The 27,863-nt window shown below is 44.3% G+C and overlaps 1 protein-coding gene across 1 annotated transcript in view; it reads left to right on the forward strand.

Moving 5' to 3' along the window:
• Positions 1-211: 211 nt before the first annotated feature.
• The window catches only part of FRMPD4 (FERM and PDZ domain containing 4), a gene marked incomplete at both ends in the record, with an annotated part of 645,593 nt that continues 617,941 nt past the window's right edge, over positions 212-27,863 (forward strand). Inside the window, one exon of the mRNA XM_084258035.1 lies at positions 212-330. Within this exon, the coding sequence (XP_084114161.1) occupies positions 236-330 (95 nt within the window). The remainder of the gene's footprint in view (positions 331-27,863) is intronic.

Genomic DNA, 27,863 nt, shown 5'->3' on the forward strand with positions numbered 1-27,863 from the left:
CTCTTTTGCATCCTCAAATCTCTCCAAGCACATGATTGTTTAAGCATATCTAGTTTCCAAGTAGCAGAGTGATGAAATGTGATTGGCTTCTCATCATCCTTTCCTCCTCCTCCCTCGCTCTCTTCTTGTCTAGCAATTGTTTGTTGTGATACATGCTTTCTTCTTAGAAAAGAATAAAGAACAGAGTTCTGTCTCTCACTCTCTAGGCAAAGGTGGACTGTTTTGGCTTCCAACCATGGATGAGGATCTCGAAGGAGGAACGTGGCCGACCTTCTGCATTCCCTGGGGCTTTGACAAGTCGGTGGAGGATGAAGGAGCACACCCGTGCCCGTGAGTAATAGTCCTGAAGGAAAAACTTCAGGGGTCTTAGCACTGTTTGCTGAGCTAAGCTCATAGTGTTTAGTGCGATGAATTTATTTGGATGAAGGTAGAAAGCCATATTTCAGAATTATACAAGACTTCTATCTTTGATCGAAAAGTGATGAGGTCCTTTCTGAGTTTTGTTTGAGCAATTCTGTTTAAAAAGAACATCAGAGGTGTGGCAGACATATTCTGTAAAAGAAAAAGAGAACAAAAGTATACACTACTTTCGTGGTTTATTTCCAGAAGACTAAATGTCCAGGGCCATTTTTGGAAAAAGAGAAACTGATTTTAGCTGCTTGCTTTTCTTTATGGTATTATAATAGGCTATATAATTCACAGTAAACTTTTGGCTGCACTCTTTGCAAGGGAAATTGGATTGTGCTCTGTTTTCTTTTAAAAATGGTATCTTCTCAGTGACAAGTATATCTGTCAGGATGAAAAGCTTTGAGTCTTAAACAGAAAATGCTATGTTGACTATGCAAATTGGTTTGTCTTTCATTAACTTCTTTATGCTTAATGGTCCCGATCAATGAGTTTTTTCCCTTTGAGAGAAATCACGATTTTGCAGAAAGTTCACATCATTGCTAAGTGGCGTATGGTTTACATAAGCATGCAGTTCTTTCCTGGGGTTGTCTAAGTTTCTAGTATGAGGGATTTGTCAGTTATGCATATATTTTGGAATGCTGATTGGAAAGTTTCCAGATATTCAGCTATTTAATGGCTTCTCATTAATCACTGGCACTGTATATTATAAGCCACTTACGAGTTTGTTTAAATGATATTCATTCAGTAGTTTGGATGATTAGTGAGTGTTTAAGCATGACAGTAAGAACATCATGTGGAAGCCCAAGTGTAAAGGAGCTGCTGCAGGTTAAGGGAAGCTCTTCAAATGGATACAATTCATTGCCCTCGACCTTTATTATGTGGGACTTTGTGTCAAATACTTTTTAGAGTTGTCATGATTTTCCATGACAGTAATCACTTGGTGGGATTATTTGTTTTAAAACAGTTTCAGGAGTTTGAAAATTTGCATGAGAGCAAATGAAACCTTTCTGTTCTGTAGTTTATTGTAGGAGAAATTACAATGAAATGTAGACATTGGTACTGTTGTCCCATGGAACTGAAACACACAAGAAAGTGACATTTGGGGGCTAGCAACTGTGATCCCCAAAAGCTTCTATTTGCTTGTGACATAATGTCATTGCATTGCTTCTCTTCTTTTTAGCACATTTTTCTCCTGATTTCGTACTCGAAGTATGAAAAATGATTGACTATTTTGCCTATGAAAAATGACCACTTAGATGTAGAATCCTGGGATTTGCATCTCTTATCTTGCTTGCCCAGTCAATAACATGAAAAAAAAAATAGGTTTAGCTCCAAGCTCACTGGACCATATTGTTTATGGATTTGGAAGAAAGTGGGTCATAAAAGAGATAAGAAATATTTTAAATCAAAATACTAAAGTCAAGCCATTGAATTCCACTTCAATGTTTGTTGGCTACCAGTTGTAACTCTGTGTGTACAGTGGAAAGTCTAGTGTGTTTCGTTTTATTAGAATCAGTGCCAGACTTGTCTCTAAAGACTGAAGCTCTGTATTATCTCTGGCTGTACTAGTCATCAGATGACCCAGGTTTGTATAAAATACTATTTTTATGACTCAGCATTCAAAAAGCAACCATTAGCCATTATTATAACTTGAGTTCATGTCTCCAGTGGAGGATTCTCTCAATATAGGCCTTTAGAAGTGTGGTTCAAGTGCATGGGGATAATTTTCCTAGGGAAATAAATGATGCCGCTCCAGTTTGCTTGGCTGAATCCCACTCGTGCTACTGGCCTCACAGGGATAAGATCCCTCCCATCAGGCAGCTCAGGCTTCTCAGGCTGGGGGGGTCCCTGCACCCTTCATCCAGGTGCCTCCCTGCTGATCTGAAGAAGCTATCAGAAGACTGATGTAAAACGGAGAGTGGTTCACTTTCCTGAAGCTTTGCAACCCTTCGAAGCTAGGGACTTAAGATTGTGGTTGTTGTTTTTTGTCTTAATTAAGAGCAGAGAGTTTCTTTGCCCAGCAGAGCTGTCACACAGAATAGCTAGGACTGTGGTTTTGGCAACCAGGCCAACCTGGGTGTGAACCCACCGCCTTCATGTATTGGCTGAATGACTTTGGGCACGATTGTCAATTTCCTTAGACGTTAGTCCCCAGGTCTGTGAAATAAGGAGAATACCTATCTCACGGAGTTGGAGGGCTAAGTGAGTAACTCTAGCAACAGTTCCCAGTAGTGTCTGACTCATCCAATTATCTAATTTCTGATGGTGATTCTTTGTTTTTAATTGAAATATCATTGTTTTACATCCTTGAAAGTGTTTTGACAGTATAAGATACTCCTCCCTCAGGTGGGATCACTGTAGCTCTCCCACCACCAAAGCACCCATAGTCCTCTACCATAGACCATTCTCCTCTCTCCCTCCTCACCCAACTCTTCCTTTCCCTCCCCCTCCCTCTTGGATGCTTCAGATCTATGGTCTGCTTTCAAAGGTTGGTTTTAAAGTTTGCCTTTGTCTGACCCTTGCTTTGGTTTCTCTGTTTTCCACTTATAAGTGACGCTGTCTGGTATGTCTTTCTCCTTCTGGCTTACTTCCTGACATTGTCCCTTCCAGCTCATCCCTGTTGCTGCAGTTGACTTGGGTTTATCCTTTTTTCTTGTTAGTGCTAGTAGCCGTGATCATAGACCCTTTCAAAAACAATCATTTGTAAGCCTTCAGGTTCAAGTTTGAGTGCATTTTAGACATTAAATTGCTATATCAATCTTCTAGTAGGAAGAGAATTTCATTTGGTACTTGGGAGAAGGAGTGAGCAGGAAAGCAGGAGGGCGTTTAATGCTTCTGTCCTGGACAGTTTCCTTGGCTTTTGAACATCAGGCTTGGTAGGAAGGAGAACGAAACCATTAGTGACTTTTGAAATGGGAGTGAAAAAGTGGGCTGAATTTTTTCCAGTTCAACAGATATTTATTGAAAACTTGTCAGTGGGCTAAGTGTTGCAGCAGAAGTCAAAGGCAAGGCTGCCATCACACCACCCCTGCTGAGCTGGCTAAGGAACCTGCTGCCTGCGCCAAGTGCTAGCCAGGCCATGGGACAAGTGCAGCTCCCTGTTGCCAGTCCAGCACACCAGCAGGATGGAACAACCACTTTGGAGGCCATTTGGCAAATTCTCATGAAGTTAAACATACATTTGCCATAAACCTGTGTGATCCCGCTCCTGAGTATTTACCGTAGAGAAAACCCTGCCATCAGTGTTTATAGCAAGTGTGTTCAAAATTGCCCCAAGCTGGAAACCACCCAAATATCCTTGAATGGGTGATTAGATAAACTGTGTCAAGTTCTCATAATGAAGTGCTATGGAACAAACTATGGATACATGCAGCAATTTGGACGAATGTCCAAGGTATTATGCTAAGTAAAAGAAGTCAGTTTCAAAAGGTTGTGCGCTATACAATCCCATTCATATGACAGCCTCAAAAGTTCAAAATTAAAGTGTCAGAGAAAAGATCAGTGGGTGCCAGAGGTGAGGAGTGGGGACAGAGTGTGGTAAGTACCTGTGTGATGGACTATTGTGTATCCTAATTGTGCTCATGGTTACGGGACTCTGTACCGGTGATAACACAATGGAATTGTACATCCAAACAGTCAAGGATCATTTAAAACATGAATAATGAGACTGCAAGGTTCTTGCCCTTGAGGGGTTCACAGGTACAGTCAGGAACAATTACAATAACAGTGGGGTGAAGGCAGTGATTGAGACATGCCGAGAGCAGAGCTATCAACCACCATGGCCCCCATGCTGGCATGCTGTGACTGGGGTACGAGTGTACCCAGATCTTGCTCCACGAGGGCTGTGGTGGCCCAACACCTAGGCCAGCTGCCTGTGAACTTGCACAGCCTTGTCCATTGCCCTCAACCATTTTCCATGCGTACCAGGATGTGGAAGCGTTTGGGAATCCTGGCCTGGTGTATTATGAGTGCACAGAGGAAGAGTCTTGCCTGGTTGACTGGGAAAGGCTTTGTAGGGGAGGTAATACCTGCAGTGGGAGCAAAAGGATGTGCCAGCTCAGCACACGAGAGCTGCTCCCGGGTCACAGGAGGACATCGAGCGCTTCACGCCGTGTGTGAGAAAGACACAGGAGAGGGAGAGTGGGTGTGCATCGGGAGCTCTAGGGTTCAAGGTTACAGGAGTCCGAAGGATGAGATGGACCTGGAGAAGTGAGACTGTGACCAGATTTCTACATGGCTGGGTGTCATAAAGGAACATTCTATTTTCTGATAATAGGTTTTGAGCCTATTTAGAGGCTGACAGGAATGAGGCAGAAAAGAGTGCCCTCTGATGAAAGAGAGAGGAGGAGGGAGAAGACCGTGGGAAGAGATACAGGGCTCAGGCTTCACTTTCAAGCGTAGAGAACAATCTAGTAATGTGTAGCATGCACAGACGCCTCTGCCTCCTGGGGAGGTCTCTTCATTCATTCCCTCATCACTGATTTATTCAACAAGTCTTTATTGAGCACCAACTGCTTACTAGGCACTATTTTAGGTCCTGGGGAAACGAATAGTGAGCAAAACCGAGGCGTTGCTCTTATGGAGCTGATCTTTAAAGGACAAAATGTGCTCAGCACTGGACAATTTTGAAGGGTAAAGGGCCGATGAGGTAATAATATCTAGTGGATGAGAGCTGCAAGCAGTCTTGTGAGAACACAAGTTGGAAGTCACTGGAACAAGTATAGAAATGGGAGTGTTAGAAATTGGTTATAAATAATCCATGATTTCATACCTCAGTAAATCTGGGGGGAGGACTAACTTTTCCATCAAAATTCTCCAGTATTTGCCACCAGGAATAGTCCTGACATGAGAGGAGAGATGAGTCTAGCTTATGCTAAAATCTCAGGGGTGCTCACCTACCCATACTCCTTTTTCATGACATTGCAGTAAAGGGCTCTCTAATCTTTCTAGAAGAGACTGTCATCAAAGTAACAAATGCTTCTGACATGCATAACATTATGCTAAGCTCTGGGAGGAGGGTGGATAGGAAAGAAAAAGTCGACCTGTTCCCCGTTCTGAGAGCACTCAGAGTCTCACGGACAGAGAGCCCTGGAGCCCTCTGTAAACATTTCTGGCGCTGAGAACAGCCATTAGCAGACAACCTAGAAATTCTGGGTTGCCGAAGGGACTGGTTCTCCCAGTGTGCATGTACCGCGTTGAGAAGTGGTCCTGGCGGCACTCCAAAATCAGCATGTTCTGAAGCCAGTTATGGGTGACCCGGATTCGTGGCGGCTTGGAATGACAGAGGCCCAGGCCTTGGGCTTGTCTCTGGATAACGTAGATGAGCCCAGAGTGTTTTGAAGAGGTTATTTTCATGGAACAGTTCTGGCCCCTGTGTTGCCAGAGCAGCTGTAACTTAGACACCTGTTGATGCTGACACGTCCCTGTGGCCCCCACACCAAAGCCTTCAAATTCCGCCCGTCCTGCTAAGCAGGAAATAAACAAGTGGATGTCCTCCTTTCTCCACCCTGGGCCTCATTGCCCCGTGGTGGGCTTGAGGCAAGGCGGGGTCAGAGTGGGGAGACAGGGTGGTAGGTTCAGGCACCACCTGGCAGGCAAACCGCCTGGCTAGGGAGTCACATGCTCTCCATTTCCTGGGCTTACACAGACTTCTCAGTCCATGCACATCGAATGGGCTACATCTCCTGTTAAGTAACCCACCTTGAAAACTACAGTGGCTTTACTTGTTCACATGCAGCAGAGAAGTACACTTCGTGAGACGTTTACTTCCTTCTCCATTGGATAATTCAGGGCATGCACTGTTCTGCTATTTTGAAGGCCTGTATTTCAACATGACCTGCTCGGGTTTCCTATCACCTGTAAGATGAAAGCTCTTCTCCCAGGGCCGTGCAAACCTGAGGTGCTGCCATTGTCACATTCTCTGTCTTCCGGTGTCTATAAGTAGGGGCTTTGGCAGTGGACCCCAGGACCCACAAACTCCTCCATACCTATTGTGAACTCTTAACTTTTGAAGGACCCATCACTCTTTTCAGTTTCCAAAAGACGTGGATGATGCCTTCCTTGTTTCCTGCACCCCCATCCTGCCAAAGACATAGACATGCCCAATAGATCGTCTCTATTCAGTAGGCTTTATTAAATTAACTGTGCCCAAAGGCTATTGTTTCAAAGCTTTGATCTGAATATACACACAAATAAAACAAAATCTTATTAAGGCCCATTTATGCGATTGATTATTCCATCTATGCTTTGAGAGGCTTGGATGGTTTTATCCCAAATACCTGTCAAGCCAGGCACCCCTGCGCTTGCCCAGGGTAGAGAGTGCTGTTTCTTCTGGGAGGCATGAGTCCTTGGGAGGCCTGTGTGTTTGTTTCTCGGGTCTTCGCACATGGATCAAGGTGTTGCCAATAATAATCAGTGCTTCAACTCCCACTAACTTGTACTCCCCATTCCTAATTTCCCTCTAATATGCATCCTTATTTTCACAGCAACTTTTAAGATGACAATCAGGGAGCCTTTCACTATCTCACTAAAGTAGATTTTTAGAAGGAAACAGCTGGGAAACAAGTTGGACTCGCAGAGAAGAGATCGATTTAGACAAACCATTTTTTTTTTTTTCTGGTTACAAAGCCCAGACAAACTCAGGGCTTTGAAAAGCAAACAGAGACATAGAAGGTCTTTCCCGAGGCAATTCGACTTTCAGTAGAAGGACCCTTTTTGGACAAGGACTGCACTTGGCTGTTTCAAAGCCCACGCGCAGGGAAAGATGGTTATCCTGGATTACAGATAATTGCTGACAGGACAGAACACAATCCTCCCGGGGGGCTGGAGATGGTGGATTGGAAGGTCTGTCTCCTGAGTGTAAGGTCTGAGAATGCTGCCTTCCTTCCCAAGACAGAGCTCAGAGCACCAAAGCTGGGGATGTGCACACTCACGTGTGAGTCAGAACTCATCTTGTTTTTTTGTTCCTTGTTTTTTGTCTATTCTGTTTCTTTACTTTCAAATATTATTTTCATTGTTATAATCATATCTTAATATCAGCTTTCCTATCTGACTTAGGATTTTGTTGCTAATTGTTCCATTTCTCTGCCTGAACATCTCACCCCAATTTTCTCCTGCTCGATCCTGTGCTCTTCCTGACACTACGTAAATTAGTGCTCGCCATCATCTGGCATCTCTGCACATTTACTAGTTTGTTTATGGTCTGGTAGTCTCTGCCACGGTAGGTACTCAATAGCCCTTTATCTGACTTAAGTTACTGTAATTCTTTCACCATTGTCCTTTTAACGTCACTGTTAAATGAAGGAATGATGAGGGAATGTTCAAGGAAGTCCTGACTTCAAGAGGCTGAAAAAAAAAAAATCCCTATTTTTTCTTACTTCCTTTGTCCAAGGCTGTCCTTGAAGAAAGCTTGCGGGTCTTGGCATTCAGGTACTGTGAGTGCTAACTGTGCTGTGTTCCTGCACGAATCTCTGTGTTAGTGGTTAGGGGTCTATGTCAGTGACATTTTGCCATTACTAAGTCAGTCTTTGGCCTCTTGATGAATATTCGAATACTCAGCTACGACTTTTGGTTGGAACTTTCATCCCAAATGGGTACCATTCTGAGATGTCACGTGCCAGTACATCAGCATTGTGTTCCTTCCCCTGGGCTTTCACGGGCAGGGAGGTATCAAAATAACATGGATCAATAGAGTTTTGAGCAGGTGCCTGTGAGATTAATTTCCTGTTCTAAAAAATCTTATCCAGTACCGAAAACCATGATTTGCAAATGCATAGTTTCCTTAACAGAACGTGCTTATAAAGAATATTATAAAAATAAATATAATTTTGTTTTTCCTTACATCTTATTCTTAAACATTGAACTCATTCTATTAGAATAATATTAGAAATTTTAAATTCAGGTATTTACATAACCGATGAGAGAAAATATTTTCCAAATTGCAGCACATCATAAGTGGGATGTGGATGAGAGATTAAGGGTGGTCACAATATATGTTACATCCTTTATATTTATCTCCCAGGTCAATTTTGTATATACTTTTACCTTCAAAGTTCGACATTGTCATCTTCTGGCTTTAGCACTGCACCTTCACAATTTTTACTTCTATTGCGTCTCTAAACTTCTATTTCTGTAGTATATATTCTAAGTATTCTTATGTACCCACACTCTACTAACAAATTATGTATGTCATAGGTGATAGAAAATAATAATTTTAAAGGTCTATTTAAAAGTGTCATTTTTCTATATAACGGATTTTGAGAACTTACTAGACTATATTTATCAATAGGGCTACCTTTTTCATTGCTGTATAGGAAATTTGAACACCATTATTTAATCATTACATTCCTCTTGTTACTCCTCCATTTATGCAGGTTAACATTGTACTTCCTCTATAGAACTGCTCCCTGACAACTCCAGAATATACTGCCTAAACTCCTGATTTGCAAATGTATGTTTAGTGCAGTATTCCAAATAGATGCACATTTTCTAATTGTTTTCTTTGTAACATGCTAGTATTCCCAAACACATCACAAGCTTCTTGGAATTTTATCTCCAACTTTTCTCACACCACTCAGCAGCCCTGAAAAAGGACTTATTCATTTAAATTGAATATAAGGAATGGATGGCTTCATTAAGAGCTCTGTACATGTGGAAGTCTGCTCTCAGCATATATCCTGTAGGCATGTTTTTTTACAGTTCCTCTGAGTGTTCTGACTGTTAATATTTCTGCTATCTCCTGTGTGAGAAAACTTGTCTATCAGCTATCAGTTGTTCTACAATAGCTACCCAAAGCACAATGGCTACAAACAAGAAAGATTTATTGTATCTTACAGTTCTGTGGCTTGGGCTCAGTAGGTGGTTCATCTGCTTCCTGAGAACTCAGCTCTTGTCTGGGTTGTGTGTGTAACTATAGAAAGCTAGGAAGTCGACTGGGCCTGGAAAGTCCAAGCTGCTATGCCCACATGTCTGGCACCTTGGCTGCGGTGCCTGCTAGAGCTGGGGGCTGCCTAGATTGCCCTCTTTTCTCATTCAGCAGTCTAGCTTGAATGGCTCTCCCTGCAGCTGGGTCCTAAGAAGGCGAAAAGGAAGCTGCCAGGCTTTGGAAGACTAGAGCTGGAAGTCACACAAATTTACATTTACCACATTCTCTTGGTTCAAACAAGTTTCAGGACAGACCAGATTCCAGGGAGGGATGCCCCCTCTCGACGGGAGGGGCCACAAGTTCACACTGCAGAAGGGCACGCAGGAAGGGAGGAAGTGTTGGCAGCCATCTTTGCATTACTCTATCATATCATTAGAGCATGAAACAATTATGAAATTATGTAGGTAAACTTTAAAAATTTTGCATCTGAGAAAGCTGAAGCCTAGGGACGTGAGATGACGCATCCATGGTGGGGCGGGTGGTTTCCTAGACCCTCACTACACAAAATGTGATCCTGGACCAGCGGCCTCAACCTCCCTGGTGCTCATCAGAGATGCAGACTCTCAGGCCCCACCCCAGACCGACTGAACCAGAGGCTGCTTTTCCCCAAGATCTCCCAAGGCCAGGGACGCGTGTTATTAAAGTGTGCTGCAGAGATCCTGGAGACAAGACCTTCCGCCTACAAAAGAAGAAAGTTTGATAGTCACATGCTTGACCGAGCATGGAGAAGGCTTTGTTTTACCTAAGATCTATGGCTCCTTTTTATTTAAAGTACTGCCCTTAACTCTTAAACATAGTGTTGAATTTAATCCTCACAACAACCTTGAGGGGTAATTACTATCATTTCCATTTTAAGTCAGAGGAGACGGATGCTTGGAGACCCAGGCTTGTATGACTTGTATGTGGCAAATCAGAATTCAAGCCGAGGGTTTTCTGACTCCCAACCCCATGTTCGTAGTCTTGGGTCTGCATCCACTGGTAATAGCCATGTGGCGGCAGCCAAGGAGCAGGAAGGTTTAGAGGGGGAGCCCAGCAGAGGGGAGCTGTGGCTGTGGCCGGCTGGGTGAGCTGTCGCCCCTCTCCTGCCGCCTCCCACTTCCACCTTGTCCTAAGTAGAGAGGCTGGCCCGGGCGTGTGACAGATGGCGCAGTCCTGCTCTACCATATGTGCGCTGTGCCTTGTTCCTGGGCACACAGCTGCCCGACACAGGCCTTGCCAGTTGGGCAGCTGCCTCTTGAGGTCTCCCAGGCCCCTGCTCCGAGAATGCAGAGCAGCATTTTTCCTTCCCTTTTCGACAAGTCTTCCCTCCACTCCTTGGGCCTCCAGCTGGAGCAGCGATCCCTGGGGACTCTGACTGGGAGCCAGCGGCAGCCCTGGTGCTGCCATAACAGGTGGCATGTGGACAGAGCTCATCCAAAAGTGGGCGAGCAAAGCAAGGAGCAGGGAACGTCTCCTCCTGGAAATCTGATTCTGGGCGCACTCGGAGGCTGCCAGAGCTTCCTTCTGACAGCTGTGCGTGGGATGCAAAGGCAGTTTCCTGCTTGCTGTTCCCTTTCCAGGAATGAGAGGAAGAAATGAGGAATGAGGAGCATGTACGAGCAAGGGCACCCTTCCTAGAGCAGGAACCAGGGGACAAGAAAGAAAGTGCCTGAATCCTTGCTCATTGCTCATTGGAGTGAAGAGAGCAATGTTTATGTTTGTTTTCATCTCATCAGCTCCTTAAGCCGCCACCGGCTAGGTTAACAGTTGACATCTGCCCCTGAATATGCGTCCTTGTTCAGTTGCCGGGATTTCCCGCTCTGGATTAAACTCTGTGTGCTGTCACCGTCTTTGGGTTCATTACTTGATCTTGGTAAGCCTCAGGGGTCTCATCTGGAAACTGGGAGTAGTGACGTTGTCTTCTCATCTCGTTGCTGTGAGGAGTAAATGGAAAAATACTCGGAAAGGGATCGCAGAGCCCAGTCCCTGGCGTGTACGACGTGTTTGCTGAGTGTTCTGTAGTCATGGTAAAGTTTCTCCTGGGGTAGAAACTGTCTTGTCCACGCTCTCATCTCTGTTCCCCGAGCGGTGCCTGGCACATGGCCGGCACTCCTCGATTATTTGATGAATGAACTTAAGAAGAGATTCTATAATACTCTCACAGGGATTTTTTGGTACTTGATCACACAGGACTCACTGACAATAGGTGTAGAGCGTTGACACATGTGCACGCGCTTGTGTGTGTGTGTGTGTGCGCGCGCGCGCAGAGCGTGTATATGTGTGTATATATGGGGATAGGCAGATTTTTCAGACTGATTTTTCTGATCAGTTGATGAGAAATGACACTGCCTGTTTTTTTCCTGGATGAGCCAATATGTCCTCCCTCCCGCCCTGCCTGCCGGCCGGCCTGCCTGCCTCCTTCCCTCACTCTTTTCCTCTTTCCCTCCCTCCCTCCTTCCTTCCTTCCCTCCTTCCCTTCCTTCTAATTTTGGCTCTAGTGTTAAAATCCTGCCGCAGAGCAGGTCTAAACAGATCATTTCATGCGTACAGTAGAGCAGAAAAGAGACACTCCAGGTCCCTGCTAAGTTCAGTGGTATAGCCTGTCTCTTAACAATGCTCTTGCTTTTGCTGTGCTTCAGAGCAGTCATTCCACATGCCCCTGATGAGAGGGTGGTCTGGGAGAGTGTCACCCCTCCTGGTCTTGGCCTGTTGGAGGCCTTGAGGCTCTGACAGCCGTCTGCTCCTTAGCTCCCGCATGTGTGAGGAGGAAGACAGATGAGCAAAAAAGAAACATGTGCCCTAGGATACAAGCAGAGGCACCAGAATCAGTACCTACGGATCTGCTGTTGGGACGATGGAGTCACTCTGTTCAGTAAACTCTAACAGTGAAATGGAGGGGACTTTTCACCGTTGTATAAAGGGCAGAGGATGCAAGAAAGCTATTCTTGCATTTCTTAGGGGTCTGCTACTGTTGGTCAGAGGTTGAGGGAGTCCAGCAAGGATCCTGGGCAGAGGTGGCTCTCTTGCCCCTTGGGTATCCTGTTTCCTGAAGGAATGATTTTATAATGGGAATTGGGAACAGAATATGGTCTTTCAGAAATGCAGCTTGGCCTCAACCTCAGGGTTTGCTTCAGGATCAGTGAGCTCTTTCTCAGTATATTCACATGTGTACCTCAGAATTTGCATCCAAATTCGTGGAGGTTCATACCAGGTTGGCTGGGTTTTTTAATTAAATAATTCTATTTTAGAATAATTTCAGATTTACAAGAATCTGATTAGGGCAGGCTACAAGGGGTAGTACCCATTCACCCTCACCCAGTCACTCCATTGTTAACATCTTAGATTTCCATGGGACATAGGTACATTATCATTAACTAAACTCCAGACTTTAAGTTCCACCAGTTTTTTGCTGCTCTTTTTTTCTATTCAAGGATTTTATCAGGTACCACGCTGCATTTGGTTTTCTTAGCTCCCCATTCTTCTTCGGTCTGTGATAGTCTCCCTGTCTTTTCTGTGTTCCCTGACCTTGACAGACATCAGGAGTCCTGGCCAGGAGTATATTTACTTTTTCAAAGCTTCAAGCTGATGCTGATTTTGAAGGACACTGCTACTAGAAACTCCTTCCTGTATAGGTGGTTGAGCTTGCATTTCATTTTGGTAGATAGTCTTAAAGGTTTTATTAAGATTTCTTGCTGTATGTCAAGTACCTGCGACATTTTGGTGACAGATAACCTATTTTTGGTTAGGGATGAAAAGATAATTTTGGCTGTAATATAAGCCAACGGAAAGCTGAAATTGGGATTTGACCATATCAAAACACATTATACGGACGAGCAATTGGTATGAGACTCTTTGGCTAAATAAGCTTTAATATCTTTGATAAGGACACTGAGCACCAACGATGAGTGAGTTACTGCCTCTGGTGTGTGGTAAAGCAGCTAACTCTGTGATGGCTTTGGGTGTGTCAGTGTGGCTGGTCTCAACTGCAGTCCAAGGGCTCTTTTCTAGGGATGTCTCTTTCTGATTAGGGCAGGGTTTATTTTCTAGAGAGTCAGAGAAGGAAAGGAGGCAGTGATAGTCCTGTAGCACATACACATCTTCTCCAGTTATTCAGTCAAACATTAATCTGTATAGATGCTGCTGTGACCAAATTGTCCAGATGTGATTAAGATTCATAATCAGTTGACTTGAAATTCATCAAAAGTGAGATTATTCTGGATGATCCTGATGTAACCAGCTGGAGGGCCTGGCACGAGGGCTCAGGCTTCCTGAGTAATAGACTTCCATGGACAGGAAACTTGATTTGACCAGTGGGGCTGCAGCCTGCTTGTGATCGTTCCTTCCTGACTGCCTGCAGTGCACACACCGGGCTTAATAAGCGAATTCCACAACTTGTGTATGGCAGTTCCTTGTAATAAGTTTTTATATGTCTATAAAATCTCCCCCAGTTCTGCTTTTCTCACTGAACCCTGACTGATGGAAGCCCTCATCGTATGAAGTACTTATGCCCCTTTATATCTGGAGACACTGAAGCCCAGAGAAATAAATACCTTTTTCAAGATCACATGGTCAGTAAGAAACAGCTGGAATTCCAAGCCAGGGAGTTTAGTCCCAAAGTCAGGTTCTTGACGGCTATATTATCCTGACTCTTCCACAGGCCTTGGCATGTACAGCTGAAAGAAGGTGGTATCAACCATAGTCAGAAGGACTAATCCAGAGTAGGAATTCTAGATCTTGGTTACCCATTGGAATCTTACACTTTACGGGAAGCTGTAGAAATCCCAAAGCCCAGGGTGAGCCCAGACCAACTCCATCAGGCTCCTAGAGGTAAAGCCCAGGCCTCAGTGCTTAAAGTTCGCCACGAAAGTCGTGTGCACAGGCAGTTGAAGAATCGCTGCTCTGGACTAAAGCAGCATGTCTCAGAATTTGATGTGTGTAGCCCACCTGGGTGCCATGTTGGAATAGACATTTTAGCTAGCTCAGTCGCTGGGCAGGGGCAGAGATCCTGCATCTGTAAGAGGCTCCTCCCGGGTGATTCCTGGTGCTGTTAGTGCAGGGACCATCATTGGGAAGCAAGGCTCCCGGGCATAGTCCCAAGTGAAGGATACTTGAGAGGAGGGAAGAGGTTGGAGAAGACGAGGTTATCCTTGCTTGAGAACACAGCACACGGAGCAGTCTGTAGGCAGCGGCAAGGGAAGGCACTGGGGACAGTCCGCGTGCGTCAAGTCGCCTGCCTGATGGGAAGACCAGACGATGTGGGAACCTGGGGCTCCAGAAGGGTCATGAGTAAAAGTGCTTCGAGCTCCCTCCTAGAAACATTAACTCAAAAGGACTGGAAAGATTCCTGAGTGGCTGATTGGGCGAGAAGACTCTTGCTTTTGCCTGCGCAGTGGATTACAGTAGAGTAGTGTCTTAACAGCAGCACCATTTGCTATTTGGGGTTGATTAGGGACGATTGGTGATTTTTTTTTGTTGTTGTTGTTGGATCCTGTGCGTCATAGGATTGTGAGCAGCATCCTTGACCTCCATCCACTTACATGACGGTAGCTCCTCCCAGTTGTAACAACCAAAAATGTCTTCAGACATTGTCAAATGTTCCCTGGGGGACAAAATTGCTCCTGCTTGAGAGCCACTGGGACAGACTGAGGCTTAGCACAGGATTATTGCCCTAAATTCCAAGACCAAATATTTAGAGTGCTAATGAAAACTGGTAGCAAGAAAGAATGAATGGGAGGCCCCGTCCATAACCTGAGCAGCAGGGACGCTCGGTCAAGGGGGAGAAGGAAATGAGGACAAAGAGCCTCGGGCCCGCCCGCTGTAACAGGCACGGCCGGGCTAAAAGCAAGCCCAGATTTTTCTGAGCTTCGACATTAGCCAGTTTAAGGCTCACAGAACAGGGACACGTTCTGTCCCCATGACCCCACCATGGAGCCAGGGGGCGGGGCAATGAACTGTTGCTGTGTGCAGGCGCTGTTGACAAATTATGTAAGATGGGGGGCATCTGCTTTCTGTCTGCCACTAGTGCCTCCCAGGCCCTTTGTGCCTGCTTGTTCTAGAAACCTCTCAAGCATGTAATAGGGAGAGCTCCACCTCACCTCACCGAGGTAGTTTTCTTCCTGCAGCTGGGTCAACAAAGTTTATGGTTCTGACAAAGCTGTGCAGGCTTTCTGAGATGGGGGAATCATTTAAGTCACCACTGACATTTGCATCTGAATCTTTTTTTTCCCCCAGTATTTTTTATCTCCTCTAATCAAGCTACCTTTTTTGCTTTAGATGAATATGTAAGAGCTCGAGGATTCGTCCTGTTAAAGGATATGTCCCTTCTTGATGTTCTTCGATGTGATTTCTCAATTTCAGGTTTCCAGCCATTGAGTTCTGACTAACTCCCCCTGTGAGTGGCACAGATACCCTTGCTGAGCTCTGCAGGCCAGGGTCTTTCAGACAATCCAGTTAGCTTTCTGAAATCTCAGAGGCGAATGTATTTTTAAGAAGGGAACTTGAACTTGACCACATTATGGCTTTCTCCTGCAGTGTTTCTTCCTGCTCTTGCAACCGCCTAGTTCCAAACAGGTGTTTGCAAAGAGGCCAAGGTGACATTAGGAGTCCTTGCTCAGTTCACATCCAGCAGCCAGCAACAGTGTGTAGCTCCAGGCCGAACCAGACACGAGGGTGTGGCGGGAGGACTGGCTGCTGAGTCATTCCCACAGAAGGTTTAAACAGGTGTTTCTCTAACCAGAAGGCGCTGCTTGTCACCTGAGCATCCTGTTAAAATATGGGAGGTGATTCAAGCGGTCTGGGACCAGGCCTGGGATTCTGCATTTCTGGCCAACGCCCAGGGGATGCCCAGACTGCTGATCCTGGGTCAGACCACTCTGAATAGTGATGATTTAAATCGTTTTTGTGGTGGGAGGTTTGGAAGCTGCAGAAGTCAGTATCTGAGCTCATCTGGGTGTCTGTTACCAACATTCACCTCACCGGAGAAACAGGGGAGGGCTCCTTGAGTTGGGTGGCCATGGTTGGCCTTCCCAAAAACATGACATTCGCTTCAAGTCCTGAGGAAGTGGGATGGGACAGATAATGGGACAGAGCATTCTAGGCAAAGACACCAGTAAGAGGTTTCAGGCAGGAGCAGCCTGGGGCTCAAACAGAAAAATGAGGCCATGTGACTGAGTGGAGGTGGTGGTAAGTTTAGATCAGTCATTATCTTACGACGACTGGCGTGTGTGTGTGTATGTGTGCGTGTGTAATTTGAAGTGTAATAACTGACTTCACTCTGAGATGGAGACCACTCGAGGGTTTTGATTGCTGAGAACAGACTCCAGGGGGTGAGGATGGAAGTGAGGGGTTCCCGCTGGGCAGATGGCTCCACTAGCTTGGCCTGTTCCTGGTGCCTTCTCTCGGGCACTGCATGTAGGCACCATAGCCTGTTACTGACAGCCAAGGCACCCTCCTCTCTTCTGTTCTTCCCCTCCTCTCAAGTGTCCTTCAGTGTGAAACACTGTGAGCCAGTCCCAGCTGGGAGGAACCTCGGAGATGGCCCGTCACTAATCCAGGTGACAGACTGGGTTGCATCCCGTAAGGTACGCTCTGGAGGTAGGAGCAAGTCAGACTCTGGAAATACCTTGAAAGTAGAGCTGACAGGATTTCCCAACCACTTGGATGTGGGCTGGGAGAGTAACAGTGAGAGGAGGATGGCTCCCGGGTCAGAGCCTGTGTGGATGGGGAGAACTGGGTGTGTTTGAGATGGGAGGCCTGCTTGGCGTGTCTGAGTAAAGGTTTAAAGGTCGTTCCACAGACTCTTTACTCTGTGGTGAGCGGATCATCTAACATCCTTAAAGGCAGGCATTATGTGTGTGCCGTAGTTTCATAAAAACTGCAAAATGGCTTTTCCATCAAAGCAAATTTGAAGCAAAATTGAAGAATCCAGGAAGTCTGAGCTATAAATCTGTGGGGCCTTTTGTGTGATACGGCAGCTAATGGCACTATGCTGTACATTCCTCTCTGTGGCACCCTAATTTTTCATACCTAAAATGCACTTGGGTGATTGAGAATGTATTCACTTCCTTTCAGGATGTGACTGGTGACTGTAGCAAAAGGAATGTTCCAAAATAATTGGGTGTACAGAAGAAAATGGCCGAAGAGTTTATTGTAGACTGAAACCTGCCATCAATCCTGGTCTCACCTCTCTTCCTGTGGCTCGGGAGCGATGCTGGCTTTGGACTGTTTGCTCTGCTTTTTGCTGTCAGCCACTGACCTTGCTCTCTCACCTCAGGAGCGCTAAGGATTAAGATTTAAGTGATAGCTAATAATATGTTCGTGATTAGTTAGCCACGGCCGCTGCATTGCCAAATAATAACTTTCATCTTTCTAAGGAACTTTGAACATAAGTACACTTTCACATGGCTATTATGTGAAAGAATTTTGCAGCTGGCTCCTGGGTCAGTTTGTCCCAACGCTAGAGCACAATTCCAAAGGGACAGTATTCCTTCCTTCCCGCCAGCCTGTTGCTTGCCATCACTGTAATCTCATACTTGCTTGAATCATTTTCCGCTATTACCACCACACTATAAGAATTGAAATGCATTGGATATTAAAGAATTATCCAAAGGCATGGTCTTTGGAAAAAGACTCTCTTAGTCATTCAGGGGTCCAGGCTTCCGAACAATTTTCTTTAGGTGAGTTTGTTTTAGACCGCTCAGGAGGTGAGCTCCCCATCTCTCTCTTGTGTTTTCAGCCAATTGTAGGCAAACTTTTATGAAAGCCATAATAATTTGGCAGGTTAGGAGAGTCCCTTTCAGTGAGATTTGCTGTTGAGCTCTCACCGAGGGACACACAAATCGAATCGCCCCTGTGGCAGCCCGCACTTGGCAAGGGGCATCATCTTGGGGAGTATAGAATGCCCAGAGGAAAGCGAGTGGCTGAGTAGAGAGCATAGGTGGGCCAGGAGACTGTCTGGGAGGTTATTGCAGTAGTCCAGGGGAGAGATGAGGGAGGCTGCCCGTGAGGCTAAGTTGGAGCTTTGGGAGATGGGTAGATGCTCAACATGGTTACGTAGAGGGCTGGCAGGACTTGCTGGTGGGATAACTGGTGTGGGTGGAGGATAGCTCTGAGGCTTGGGGCCTGAATAACTGGGAGGATGTAGTTGATGGGCAGGGTGCTCTTGGAGGCCTATCAAAAGGACATAGAAGAAGGCAGGATTTGGAAGAATGAAGTGGCATTGAGCACACCATGGCTGCCATTTTCCTTTGTTTACAGTCTTTGAGTGTGATTGCAGTCTAATCTACCAATGGATATTTTCTAAATCTCTAGAAAATTAAAAATGCTAGGAAAGATAAGTGGGGTGTATGTGTGTCAGTATTGAGCACGAACTTTGATATCAAAATGGAATATATTTTGTTCTAGTTTTCTAAACTATAATATTTTCCGTTTTAATATGGATGCTAATGTAACACTTTTACTAAAGAGAAATTGAGTCAAACTTTGGTTGAAGAGCAAATTAAAGCAAACCTCCTTTATCTATAGTCTAAATTCCTTGAACCAGAACATCACAATATTCAGTAAAGCTATAAATAGTGAGGCTGATTAATAAACCACATGGAATCCCATCTTGGTTCTTTACACCCTACCCCCTCTTCTGCTATCCAAATCACAGTTCCATTTAGTTCAAGTTCCATCTTTTAAATTCCATGCTTTCCTGTATGAAGTCAAGACATTTGTAAATTCCAAATTGAAAGTCATGGAATCATATCAGAAACCCAGTACTTGAACCATAGTTGTGAATTTAGATTCTGTGTTCTCTAGCCAAAATCCCATAGCAGTTTCTCTTCATAGCCCCTCAGCTTGGTATTTTTTTTTTTTAAATTCTGTTATTTTAGATCCTGTGCTATGTGACTTTTAACATGTCCTGCTCTTTTGAGACAAATTTTGAAAAAAATAAGTGAAACATCAGGATATTGCAGAAATATTGTTGATTTATTTCAGAATGCTCATGTTTATCCCATCTTTTCCTTTCAAGTAGGCACCATCTTGTCTAAGGCATTGCCATTTTTATTTTTTATAGTGTCTATTTCACGAAAAACCAGATAGAACCCTCCATCATGAAAGGCAGACTTCATAAAATACTGCCTTATTTGCTGAATTCAAATAATTAAGGAAAGATTTTGTTACTAAGTTCAAGGCTAAGGAGAGTATTCTCTTTGTTATCAAAATCTGTTGTTCCTTGATCTTTTTAGTTGAAGGACAAAGGGCATTGTTAAAAATTGCCTTCAAGGAAGGTAAGCACTTGATTTGTGTTTAAATTTAGCATTCACTTTTGTCCTACCAATATTGAATCCAGTGGTTTTACACAATTAGCTGAAACCAATATTGAGTTTCCTGTCTGGGGCCTCACTTTCTCCCTTCTCAGAAAGCAAGTTGGAATTGACTCTCCATCACTTGACCTTCAAGACTCATTAGAGGTCAATACTCATCAGTCACCTTTTAGGAATATCAACATTGACTATCCTAGATCAGAGTCATTACTGATCCTTTGTGGACTTTTGTGTTAGGACTCTGAAGTCTTGACCTTGTCCACATCGCTCTGGAGTTTTTATAATATGATTGTTCTTAAAAAATTACGATAGCATTATTGCTATATGGAGAATAAATCTATTTTTGAAGATGATGGAACTGACTCCTCATATAGCAAGACTGTGTTTTTTCTATTACTTGTCTGTGGCAGACAGCTTCAGTTACATCCACAACAACATTTGCCATTTTCCCTTCCCCCCATTTTACTTAGATGACAATTGCACAACCCCAGGAGATGAGGCTAAACCAATGGCAAATAAGTATGTGGTAATTCCACTTCTTTTGGAGAAATACTTTCCCAGTCCTCCGTGAGCTTAGGCAAGACCTGTGCCTTCCCTCGGGTACCTTGACGGTAGCCAGAAGGTGGGCTCCTCGTTCTGTTTTGGGTTTAACTGACGGGGCGATAATCAGGCATAGATTAACTGTGCAGCGAGAGGGGAAGACTTTCACGGGCCACCTCCACTGCAGAGGCAGGTTCCTCCTCCTCAGCAGCCACCAGAGAGGAGGACGCTGTCTCTTGGTCCTTTCCATTGAAGCTGGCAGTTAGGGGGAAACTTTCTGAAAGCCACTTCCAGCCTCTATTTTTTTTCTTTCTCTTTTTTAAAAAATTGAAGTAGCATTGTATTATAACATTATATAAGTTTCAGGGGTGTATCGTTACATATTAGAATGTATCTACCACATTAACTTTCCCCACTAAAAGATCAATTCTGCTCTTCACCATGCAAGCAACCCCTTTTACCAGATTTACTCCCCCCCTTTCCTCTTTGCCAATTGATAACCACTAATTGGTCTTATAATCTAAAGGTTTGTTTTTATTTCATTTAGTTCATCTGTTTTTTATATTTAAAAATTAGTTCTAAATAAAGACATGGATATAAGACCTCAAACCATAAAATAAACAGAGGAAAACACAAGCTCATGGGAAATGCAAATCAAAACAATAGTGAGCTATACCTTACCTTTGTGGGAATGACTGTTATCTCAAGGATAAGCAGCAGCAAGTATTAGAGAGGATGTGGAAAGAAAGGAACCCTTCTCTCAGCGGGAGGGACTATGCACTGTACTGTAAGTTGGTATAGCCACTATGGACAGCAATTTGGAGATTTCTCAAAACATTAAAAATAGAGATTCCATACAATAGTTATTCAATTTCTGGGTAGTTATCCGAAAAATGTAAAAACACTTAATTTGAAGAGTGATATATATACCCTCCCCATGTTTATTGCAACATTATGCGCAATAGCCAGGACCTGGAAATAAACTGTCTGTCAGCAGATGATTGGATGAAGAAGATGTGGTATATATACACAATGGAATACTACTCAGCTATAAAAAAGATGAAATTCTGCTATTTGCGATAACATGGGTAGACCTTGAGACTGTTAAGCATAGTTCTTTTCTTTTTTCAAAATATCTAATTGGCTTTATTTGGTGATTCATGAATTGGGAGCACCCCATCCAAGCTAAGAGAAGAGCGCTACCTCCCAACATCTTTTCTGATTATTTACTTCATAGCTTGAAAGTTTTAGTTTAAAATCTTAATGTAACCACATTGGCCTCACCTCTTTACATGTAGCTCAGCTGTAGAATGTTACCCTTAGAAATGGAAAATCCTGCTAGGCACAGTTACAAATTCTCTTTTTCTTTTCTCAGAGATCAAAAAGGAGATCATCTACAAGAAAGATATTTTCTCCCTGTCTTTTGTCTAAGTGATTGACACAACGAACAGACAGTTTTAGTTTACAACTGCTTGTGTAAGTTAAGGAGCAAATGACTTGTTCGGATAATCGCACATAAAAGAAATAGACTGCAATTCCTTCAAGGACAAAAACACCACTTGACAGATGAATCCACTGGTCTGACAAGCTAGTGAACTTACCTTGACCTAATGGAGGGAAAAACCTCCGCTGTATACATGATGACAAAACAAGATTTGGAATCTGCCTGTGGATTTCCTCTTGGTCAAACACATAATTTTTAATTCTTGTGATTTTTTTATATGTTGGACCCCTCTGTCATCCGATAATAATTGTAGGACATAGCAAGTTGCTTATTTCTGATATTTGTAATAGAATAAATGATATTACAAAGAAAAAGGAAACTTCTAGACAACAGGAAAACAAGGAAAGGATTACTGTTCAGCACGGCGAAGTGATGGTGGGTTGCCTGTGGACCGCGCCTTGCACAGTGTCCTTCAATTATGCCATCATTTGAGTAATAACTAAATAGGAATATGACACTTTTGGGAAAGCACCAGAGTCCTCTGAGTTGCCGGAGTGGAATACTTCTCACCAGGGGCTGCAAACACAAATGCCTGCTGGGAGGAAGGCAGGCAAACTAGTCACCAAGCAGATACATCACTGGAAGGGGCTGTGAGAACTACGGAGGGTGGGGGGGTGGTGTGTGTGTGTGTGTGTGTGTAAAAGTCTTATCTGAAAGCATTGAAATACGCATTTCTAAAACAAAACAAACAAACAGAAAAAAACCACTGTGTAGGCTGAAAAAAACATCCAAGGGCCACCACTTTGCAACCCCTGATCCAAACAAAACCAATTAGTATTCTGTTGCAGGCTTGTATTGTCTCACTTGAAAGTCATAATCTCTTGAATTATTTGAAAATTCTTTGCAACTTTCAACATGCTACATTGTTGCCAGGCTTTCTTCTTTCCCTGAGAGAGAAAACAAAACCCAAAACACACAAACAACCCTGTGTGTTCTTTAAACTGCAGCAGCTGGTGGGAAACATATGGGAAAAATTATTATTATTCTCTTTGTACTGCGCCGAATTGGGGAGAAAAGTAAACTCTTTCTCGCATATACATTAAATAACATGGTGTAGACACAACATATGCTGCCTTTGTCACTTAGACATTTGCACATTGAGTTGTGAGTAGTGTTCAGAAATTTAAATTAATGTAACTTCTTGATACAGATATCTGCCAAAATTTCCAAGCATAAATCTCCATACGATCTATAGTTTTTAGGGATGAAAGGGGGAAATAAAAGAGCTTTCTAGCAACAGCAAACAAACAGCTCTCGGGATGCGCTTGTCTTTTCTGTAGTTGCCTTTTATTTCCCATTCCTTGGCACAATGCGCTGACCTTATAAATGTTATTAGATGTTGACCCGTAAATATAAATAAGAATTGTCAATAAGTGGAATTGTATTTCCGAACCTAGAGGTCAGAGTCTCTTCTAAGCTATGTAAGCTTGCTTTGTGAGCTTGTAGTATCAAAAAGTAATGGAACAGTTTTTTGAGATGCATTTTCAATGAGAATGGTTGTCCAGATTTTCTAATAATAGCGGCTGCTCAGGATATGCTGCAAAATAGAAACTCAGCAAAATAATCTTATCCTTCAGTTATAGGGGTAGAAAAAACTGCCCTACATTTTTATGGCAGAAAAGGAAATAGGCCTATTTCAATCTAAGAGTGAAGCTGAGTCCTGAGTCCTGGGTCGGGGGGGGGGGGGCTTGATAATGAGCAAGCTGTGGTCCCTACCCTCATATAGAGGGGAACATGGCACAGAGCCATGTTATCCATGATAGTATCCACCAGCCACCTGTGCGTTAAGTTTAAATTCAATTAAATGAAAAATGCAGTCCCTCAGTCACACTGGCCACATCACAAGTGCCCAACAGCCACATGTGGTTGTGGCAACCATACTGGACAGCAGAGATACAGAACTGTCCGCTACCACAAAAGTCCCGTGGGACAGCACTGGTGTCGAGAGCATAAACTCAGCTCTGGAGTCAGACTGACTGCGTTTGAAAGCAAAAGAGTTTCTGACCATCCCCTATCTGTAAAATGGGGACGATGCCTATAAAAGTGTTGCTCTTATGAGCAACATAAGAGTTTATCATATAAAGTAAAACCTTTTAAGTGCCTGGCCCACAGGAAGTGTACAGACGATGCAATGGGCTTTCCTCAATAGAGGCTCAACAGAATGTTCTGAAGACCCAGAACAGGCAGTGAATTAGTTCTGATACAGAGTATGGAAGCTTCATGGTAATGGGTGACATTTACTTTGGACTTGGAGTGATGAATTTTAACTGGAAGGGAAGTGGGTGGGGAAGAAGGGTGTTCAGCATATTCAAATATTTGGAGGCATGAGGTTATGCGGTACATCTGTGCAATGACAGATCACCCAATTTGTGGAAAAGAGGAATGGCAGAAGGCGAGGCTAGGAAGGCAGGTGAAGATAGATTGTGCAGTGCTGTGCCTGTCACACTGAGGAGACCAGCTTTTGAAGAAAAAAAAAAAAGGAGCCAGAAGGAATTTTGCCATTACTATATCTAATTTTGGGGAAGATAATTATGGTGATTTTTGTGGAAGATGGATTAAAGTTGGGGTCCCACTCTCAGGAGGAAGGGGAATGATGAAATTGTGCACTAAGGTTAAAAAAGCGTGGGGATTGAAGAGGAGTGTTGACAGGTCTTGGGGGTGAATTGCATGTGGGGAGATGGAGAAGGGAGATTTGAAGACAGTTTCTTGGGCTCGAGACTTGAGTGGAGATGCTCTTATTAAAATGGGGACTTATGCAGAAGGGTCGAGCGTCACATTTCCTGAAGCGTTCCCTGACCTCTCCCCAGTGCTGAAACTTCTTGTCCTGCGTGTTCCATTCTAACCCTAGATGGCAGCAGCCACCAGTGCTGCCTTGTGCCAATCTGCTTTCCCTGTGGTAGGCTGAGATCCAGGAGAGGGCCGGACCGCGTCTACACCTTGAGGAGAGGACCAGACAGTGTCTACATTGTCGTGTGCCTCTTGTGGAGCTTCTCGCATCCTCTTTCTTGTCAGCAGTCACCTCCCTCCCATTAAAATGCCAGAAACTTGTGTTCCCAGCCTCCCCTGCAGCTAAGGCTTGGGCACAGCTGTTCTGGCCAGTATAAGCTGAGAGGCTGGTATGGGCAGAAACTCTTTTCTTTGACAGAGAACAGGTGAAGATGGGAAGTTTCTTTTCCTTTTTTTTTTTTTTTTTTTTTTTTTTGATGAACCCCATGCGTGTCATCTGAGCCTGGCTCCCTTGTCACAGCCCCAGGTAGTGTTCTTGTCCATTTCTGATCTAAAGTGTTGTTCTTTGAAAATGCTGAGAATTGGAGCTGTGGCTGCCATATTGTCACAAGGAAAAGGTGAACAACTGAGAGAAGCTGACTCTGAATCCTGATATTGTTGAGGCCCTGGGGCAAACATGGAACTGCCTTTCCCCTTACACATCTCCCCACAATTTACATCCCTTCTAAATAGCGGTCTCTACTTCATTTGAAGTCACCCCGATGAACAAGAATGGTGAATGCCCAGTGTTTGCACCACCGCGGGCACATACTAGGTGTTTTGGAAAATGTTTAAGCTGAAGGGCGATGGGGCTATTCATTAGGAGTTGTGTGTGACGGGGAGGTGAGGGGCATGGTTTGCATGGGTTTATTTGCTGCAGCTCTGAGGCGTAGCAAGGGAGAGCTGGAATGAATGAATTTGGGCTTCAGAGGAGAAAATGTAACTGAAGTTATAGATTTGTTTCTTGTAGCCACATACACATACAAGTTGACATTGTGGGGGAGGTAAGGCTGCCTAAGAGGATGATAGGCAGGACATTTTTTTAAAGGGTTGATGATCACAGGTCATGTATATATGTATGTATATGTATATATTTGCATATCTATATGTTTTTGGTGGAGGGAGCAGAGAATGTTGAAAAAGAGTGGAGGAAGAGGCATTCGCGGTAGAACTAGACTACAGTGGAGATGGAAGCCAAGGAAGGAGGACATTTCCAGAATGAGAGGCCAATGCCAGATGCCTTGGAGGAGTTCTCCCAGCTCCCTGTCGCGGTGAGGGACATCTGTCTCATGAATTCTTTCCGGGACTTTTCTTCTCTTTAACGGTCAGTTCTGTAGAAAAAACGCACAACACCCGCTTGCTGTGGACTTGCCATTTTCCATCATCTTCTGTGCCGTCTTCCAGGTTTCTCAGCATCCGTATTACTGACATTTTAGATTGTCCTGTGCATTGCAGCATGTCTAGTAGAAACCCTGGCCTCTACCCCTAGGTGCCAGCAAGACTCCCTCCCGGGGCCACGCCATCTCCAGGTATTGCCTCATCTCTCCTGGGAAGCAAACTCGCCCCTGGTTGAGAACCACAGTTCTAGGCTGATGCTTTAGTTATGTCAGAATCTAAAGAGCAAACAATGGGACTACTCGGATATCTGTTGTGAGCTCGCTAGAACCCCATGGAGGATCCCATGTGCACAGGGCTGGGGGAGGGTGCAGTTGAGATCATGGGTGCTGCTGAGGGGAGATCTAACTGGAAGGTTCCATGGAACTCCCAAGGAGTCAGATCAACAGGTGGCACCAGGAATCATGCTGGGCAGTTCCCCTGGAGGGGTCCATTGACAGACCCTGTCTACTTCAAGAGTTGACTTTGGGGCTGAGTTCGCAGGGGGAAGAGCTGCCGAAATCAGAAATTTCACCGTGAAAACGAGTTTATGTTTCCCATTCAAGGCTATTCATTGAAGCTGCCTTATTATATTCAATTATCTAGGTTGTAAAGCCTGGCTAGAGTGAAGCATCTTGTTTTTAAAAGCCTCCTCTCCTATTCCTTGCTCTGCAGAGACTGTCAGTGTGTACTCGGTACACACCCCAGCGTCTGTGACAGCACTGCATGCTGTCTGTTGGGTAATGATTAAAACCTTCTGGAATAGTCCTGGATTACCAAAGGACAATATGACAATGAAGAATAAGGAAATAGATATTTATTAGTGAGTAAATCTCTTTTTAGCTCTATAATTCCTGAGTTATTAACAACACAGCTGGCACGCTTTTATGAAACATTACACAAACACGTTAGACTCTCCTCTCTCGAACCATCTAAATTCTTGATACAATATCCAAAGTGCTGCCCCCACCCCCAAGTACACACATGCTTTGTTTCTAGTAGAAGATAGAGAAATTTCTATTGGCATTCTGCATTGCTAGGACCAGGGGAAAAATAAGACAGAAAAAAAAAAACCAGGCATGTTTTCAACTTTTGCAGCAACTCTAGGCTCTAATCACAATGGATGATTAATGCTGACATCTTTATTTAAATGCCAGCATTGTTATGGCAAGTAAACGCCAGTCAGCTGCTGGGTGGCCCTTTGAATAAATGCAGTGAACCTTCCTTTCTGCCTGAGGTTGCCTCCAACAGCCTGTATTCTTCCTCACCCATCTCTTCTCTCTCCAGCCTGCAAACGATTAATCACAATATCTTCTGTACGGTAATTAATCCTGTAAGATGGGCTCTGATTCGAAATCATGATTTATGGAACAAAGGAAAATGTCTCTTTTGATATGGCTGAGACATGCTAAGCTTTAAATACCCTCCATGGTGAACTTCAGTTTCTAAAGACAACCTAGGAGAAAGGAAGAAAGATTTCATGAAAGCCCTACTGTGTGCTAGGATTTTCTCTCACCCACTTCTCACAGCCACCTTGGAAAACAGTTAGCCGTGTTCTTATTTGACAGGCAAAGTCAACCTCAAGAGACGATGAAATTTGCAATTCCGCACTTGTCAGTGTCAAAATCAGGTCCCTAGGACAAAGTGCTGCAGCTGTGACATGTGTCTCCTCCCTCAGGGGCTGGCTGCTGCACTTTCTCTGAGGTCTAGGAGCCGAGTCTACCATGGACAGATGACGAGAAGGATTTTTTATTATCCCCCCACCCCCAACAAATTACCTTTCAGCTCGTGTACACGTAGATACTCCTGACACACCTGCAAAGCCGGGGTAATACTGTCCGACTGCCATAACAGACATTCCCCAGCGGCGGTGGCGCGGTGTGGTAGATGGTGTCGTTGTCCTTAATTGTTTAGTCACCTCCAGTATGAGAAGACTGCCATCCATCCATTGCCCGGTGACTTGCAGTGCCTCGATGTAGGGGTCAATTAGTTTGCTAGGGCTGCCGTGACAAAATTCCACAGACTGGGTGAGTGCTTCACTGTGCTGTGTGGACAAGGC

This window comes from Talpa europaea (genome assembly GCF_964194135.1).
Source record: "Talpa europaea genome assembly, chromosome: X".
NCBI lineage: Eukaryota > Metazoa > Chordata > Mammalia > Eulipotyphla > Talpidae > Talpa > Talpa europaea.